This window comes from Vigna unguiculata, chromosome 6 (genome assembly GCF_037176805.1).
Source record: "Vigna unguiculata cultivar grain cowpea cultivar isolate G323 ecotype 2 chromosome 6, ASM3717680v1, whole genome shotgun sequence".
In the NCBI taxonomy this organism is placed as follows: Eukaryota; Viridiplantae; Streptophyta; class Magnoliopsida; order Fabales; family Fabaceae; genus Vigna; species Vigna unguiculata.
The window spans coordinates 4,640,534-4,645,966 of NC_140797.1; the positions used below are offsets into that span (position 1 = coordinate 4,640,534).

At 35.5% G+C, this 5,433-nt stretch overlaps 1 protein-coding gene across 1 annotated transcript; it reads right to left on the reverse strand.

Moving 5' to 3' along the window:
- Positions 1-602: 602 nt before the first annotated feature.
- Positions 603-4,215, reverse strand: LOC146885405 (uncharacterized). The gene is given in 5 exon segments (XM_085674911.1): positions 603-733; positions 804-1,673; positions 3,032-3,256; positions 3,344-3,538; positions 3,624-4,215. Coding segments are annotated over 5 exon segments (2,013 nt in total).
- Between the last annotated feature and the right edge of the window lie 1,218 nt (positions 4,216-5,433).

Genomic DNA, 5,433 nt, shown 5'->3' on the forward strand with positions numbered 1-5,433 from the left:
GAGATAGGTGATTGGCATCAAATATGAGTCCCATGGTCTTTATCATCTCCGCCCTTCTTCAAATGTTGGCGTAGTTATGGAGTCTTCATCTCATCTTCATGCTCAGTTAGGTCATCCTAGTTTTGCCAAATTACAGCAGTTTGTTCCTGCCTTATCCAAGTTGTCCAATTTGGTGTGTGAGTTGTGTCAATTAGGCAAGCATAATCGTAGTTCTTTTCCTCATAGTGTCTCACATGGTGCTTTGCCCCCTTTTGCCTTAGTTCACTCTAATATTCAAGGACCTAGTCATGTTACGTTTAATCTAGGTTTTCAATACTTTATTACTTTTATGGTTAAAATACCTTTTTGGTCCCAATTTTCGACAAGTTTTTTTAAATAAGTCCTAATTTTGGTTGTCTATTCAAATAGGTCCCAATTTTCGTCAATTTTGTTCAATTGGGTCCTTTTTTGCTAACACCATTTAAATCATTAACAACCATGAACAGTGATTGTCACGTGTCACTTCGTGGTTTTTAAATTTCTAGGTATATATATCTTGTTGCCATTATTGTTGTTGTTAATCATTCTTGCTCCTATGACATGGTCTGCAAGCTTTGTTACTATTAATTGTGACTTGGAATTCCTGATGTTGTCAATGAGTTGAGAAATTCAGAAGTGATAAGATTATAAGAATCAGTTTGACCATCTTCTGATTCTTCAATTGAGTCTGAACTATGATATTCCTTTGCTTCACCTGCAATGAATATACATTTCATTTAGAATGTAACATAGTTATAAGGTAGGAAAAATGATATTATTCATACCTGGTATTATAGATAATATATAATCGTTGATTTCATTTACTGTCTTCATTCTACTGGCCAGTATTACTCTATGTTGGAAGAAAGTATCATTGTTGTAATTTGTCATTAGGCATGGATATGTCGTTGATACAATTGTTTGTATAGGATCTATAAAATCTGAAATAAGTAATTCTTTGGGAATATCAATTTCTACCAAACCATCATTAGGTTCCCCAAGCATTCCATCACCTAAATTAACAATCCATTGAGAAAACTGCTCAATTTCTATTGTAGTACTAGTTTGTAATCCCTTTTGTAACAATCACATGTTTTTTGTCAACCGTAAAACTTAACAATGGTCCCATAAGTAGGAAGAATTAATTGTTGCATGTACAATATCAGATCGTGTTCCACCAGGAATAACTGGTAAAATTTGTCTGAAGTCACCACAAAAAACTATTACCTTGCCTCCAAATACTAATTGTTCATTGCAGTGTCCTTTCATTATATCTCTCAATGATCTATCTAAAGCCTCAAAACAATATTTGTGAGCCATTGGAGCTTCATCCCAAATAATAAGTTCTGCTTTTTTCAAAAGTTCTGAAGTTTCTGAACCTTGTTCAATGTTACAAATAGAATTGTCAAGTGTAGGGATCGATATCTTAAATTTTGAATGTGTTGTCCTACCCCCAGGAAATAGAAGAGATGTTATTCCACTTGATGCTACTAATAGCACAATCTTTCCTTGAGATTTGATGGCAGATGCTATTGTTTTCCACATGAATGTCTTCCCTGTTCCACCGTATCCATAAAGGAAAAATACACCTCCTACTTTTTCTATCACAACATTATTTATCTTATGGAATATTGCTTTTTGTTCACATACATAATCTTGGTTAGTAGAGTATACAGTGCTTAATTATACTTGAAACAAATTTAGTAACTAAAAAAAATTATTTGTCATTGTTCTGAAATTAGATTCGAATAAATTTCGTTCTTTATCTTTATCATTATCAAGTTCTGCATATATCAATCTGTTTCCAGTAAGCATATCAATAAACAAATTTGAGTAAAGGATGGATGAGAACTTTTTTAATGAGCTTCTATTTACTTGCATCAGTTTCTCTATCTCAAGTAAAATTAAATTTTGTAGCATCTCATTGTTGATTTGTAATTCTGCATTATTTGAAGTTTATGTTATTATACAATACCAATATTGAAATACAATAACAAATAACTTGTATATATTACCTGGACGACCAACAATCTTTCTTTCGTTATATAGGATTCCATCTGAAAGCCATTCCCAAGTTTTGTTCTAGAGTTCATCTGGTTTGTCAACACTATTTGACAATAAAATTGTTACAAACAACTTTCTTAAAAAATGACATGAACCCCAATCCTTAGCTTCTTTGATAGCCCCAACATATTCGGTATCATCTGATAGGACTCCCAAAGCTAAACATGCTTCCCTAAACGTAGTGTATACTATATTTTTCACTGTCCTAATGTCCTTAAAAGATAAAGGACCCTTGCCATGAGTTAGCATTCTCCTCAAATAAAACAATTCTCCTGAACTTGGAGGAACCCAAATCAGTCTGCCAATAGTGTTTCCCATCTTTCTGGGTTTCCAACATCTTTCTTTTTTTACATACACAAATTTGGTCACAATTTGTGAATATGTTAAACATCTTGCTTCTTGGTATTTCTTGTTACACTCTATCCAACTTATAAACATTGATTCTACAATTGTTGCTTTTCCCATAATATCATCAATAAAATCATCATCTTTAAAGTATATGCATTGGTCACTAGGAAGATGGAAATATAATCTTTCAACTGCAAGATTCCTTCCAAGGATAGGAAACGAAAAAAAATTCTCCAACACGCTTCACATGGGGAAATATACCTACAGTCCAAATATTTCTTAATTTCGTCAATAGATTCTTGATTGATATTGGATTCATCATGATTGGGTACAATAGTTGTTGTTATTCTGTCATAACCCTTGTTAATATATTTGAATAAGTATTTGATAGAAGAACTTCTATTACACCATTCAACATTAATATGTGCTTGGTATTTGACCAAGAAAACAAGGTTGTAAGGTACAATAGAGTGATTATCTAGGCTTATACCATTCTTGATGATTATTTATAAATTGTTCCTTCTACGATAATAGGGAAACCCATCTTCAGATATGGTAGTGGTTGGGTAAAAATTTTTGGGAAAGAATCTTGAACATTTACCATTTTTCATACAAGGAAGTGAATTGTTTACTGTCCTACAAGCACCATGTATCATGTGTTCCTTCACAGATTGATGCAATTCTAGATCTTGAATAGGACATGGAATCTCAGCGTATATGACTTTGTCAATATCTTCTACATTTGGATATTTATTGGCTGGATGCAAGAAAATCAGCAAGTGTGCATGAGACAGTCCACGTTTTTGAAACTCTATAGTATACATGTCTGTACTCAAATATATAATATGTCAACTATATATCATTTGAATACACAAAAAAGTAAGAAAATTTGTACAAAGGTTGTAATACTTACATGCAATAACCTTCCCTAGCAAATGTTTCTTGGTTAAGTCTGTTAGAAGTTGTTCAAATTTAATTCTGGAGACTCTAGCAACTATATCTGACCAGTCAGCTACAAAGAGCTTGTGTGGCTCAAGTAATCTTACTATTTCAAGCCATTTTGGATTACATGTGAACGTGACAAACAAATGTGGAAATCCAACAGTTACTGCAAATTGCCATTCCGTCAAAATATAGCTGGTCCATGAATCTTCGTCTTCCAAAAAATGAGGAAGGTAGTACAAACCTCTTACCTCTTTGTGATCCATTGTTATCTGAACCACCACTTGCTTGTTCACAAAGAATAATATATTTATCAACTCTTAGCTTTGACTGATTATTCTTGATAAAAGATAGTCGTTCAAATTCAATCATTGTATAACCATCTACAATAAATTGTTGAAACAATCTTTGTGACCTTAGTAGGGTGGATGCTTCATTATCTCTTATTTGTATCCTGAAACAAAACCAATCCCTAATAGTCAAGCAATTTCTTTTAACATTTTTGGGTAGCATCCTGTCTCGATGACTAATATCGTGTCTGTAGCCATCTTCACCATAGGGAAATAATAAAGGATATTGATATCCTAAATAACTGGTATGTAACTCATTTATTCTTTGGAGTTTCCCCGATCTGTTTTCCATAATAATGTAAATAGGAGAAGTAGTGTCGACATCGCCAACAATAAGAGCTGCTACTTCTGACACATTAGGAATGTTGTAAACCTTCCCATCTTTGTTTCTATTTGCAATAAGTCTCAACTTCAGATTATCATAAGGGTGCTCTTTGTACACATCTTTTGCTATTCTGAATGATTTCGCAGGGACATTGAAATCATCTAGCATCTTGGTTAAAAGTTGGACAACCGAAACATCAATGCTAGTTTGGTTTCTGTAAAAAATAGTTATGTTCCTGCGGAAAACAAATAACATAATCGGTAACACAAATAATGCCTTACCTCAACCCTTGACCTCTCGAGCCGGCTCCTTCTTGGCTTGTACATGTCATCTCCTTGCGTAAACGGTCTAGACCCTTAGGGGATTACTTGTGGAGAGGGCTCCTGCGATCAAGTCAGCAAAAAGTTCTTCATAAGTCAAATCTCGGATTAGAAAATTAATGAAAATGTAACCCTTAATTGTTGGGGTCCACGCATATTTATAGAGTTATTAATTATGTCTTGCCATCTTTATGGGTTGAGCCAATATTTGGATTCTAGATGGGCCTAGGCCTAGCCCAAGCCCTACGTTAGTGTTTGTTGATATTAGGGACCCTGTTTGCGACATTCTAAGTTTGGATTCATCGACTTATTATGTAATGTCCTTTGTAGTAGGCGGCTTGGGCCGCTATATGGTTATGCTTGACTGGTTACCTGCGTACTAATTTTATTTGTGGGGCTATGCCTAGGCGGTCTTAGTCGTGTAGTTACCTTGGTCTGCCTAGGTATAGTACACCAGTCCCCCAGCCTTTGTCAGGACAAGCGTGGCGTCAAAGGCTTAGAGGTGTATGAGTTTTGTGCAAAGGCGGTAGTAGAAAGTAACTGGCCGGCAAAGGCGGGATACAGGTGGATGGCTGAGGATGTGCGAACGTAGCATTCCTTGTTCAAATGGTCACGGCTGTTGAAGTCTTAGCTGAATTGTATCCCTATATTCGAGAGGGGTGTTCGGAGGGTCATTATGGCCTTGGAGAGAGTCAATGCTATTGACTGTGTGTGCCATGGTCAAGAAGAGGCTTCTGAGAAATTTTTCTATATGTACATGTGTCACTTCTCGCAGTTGTACGTGAGGTTGCCGTTTGATGACTTCACTATGGGAGTGCTATGTTTGCTGAATGTTACCCCTAGTCAGCTGCATCCAAATAGTTAGGCATATCTTCAAGCCTTCCGGGTGATGTGCCAATCTCTGTATTTACAACCATCCCCATAGTCATTACTGTACTTCTACGATACTCAGCCGAAGAGTCCAACAACATGGCTGTCGTTAATAAGTCGGTTAGGGATAAGCAGGCTGGATGCGTTTACCTAGTCATTTAAGAATTTTAAAGATGGTTTCTTCAAGGTGGTGGTG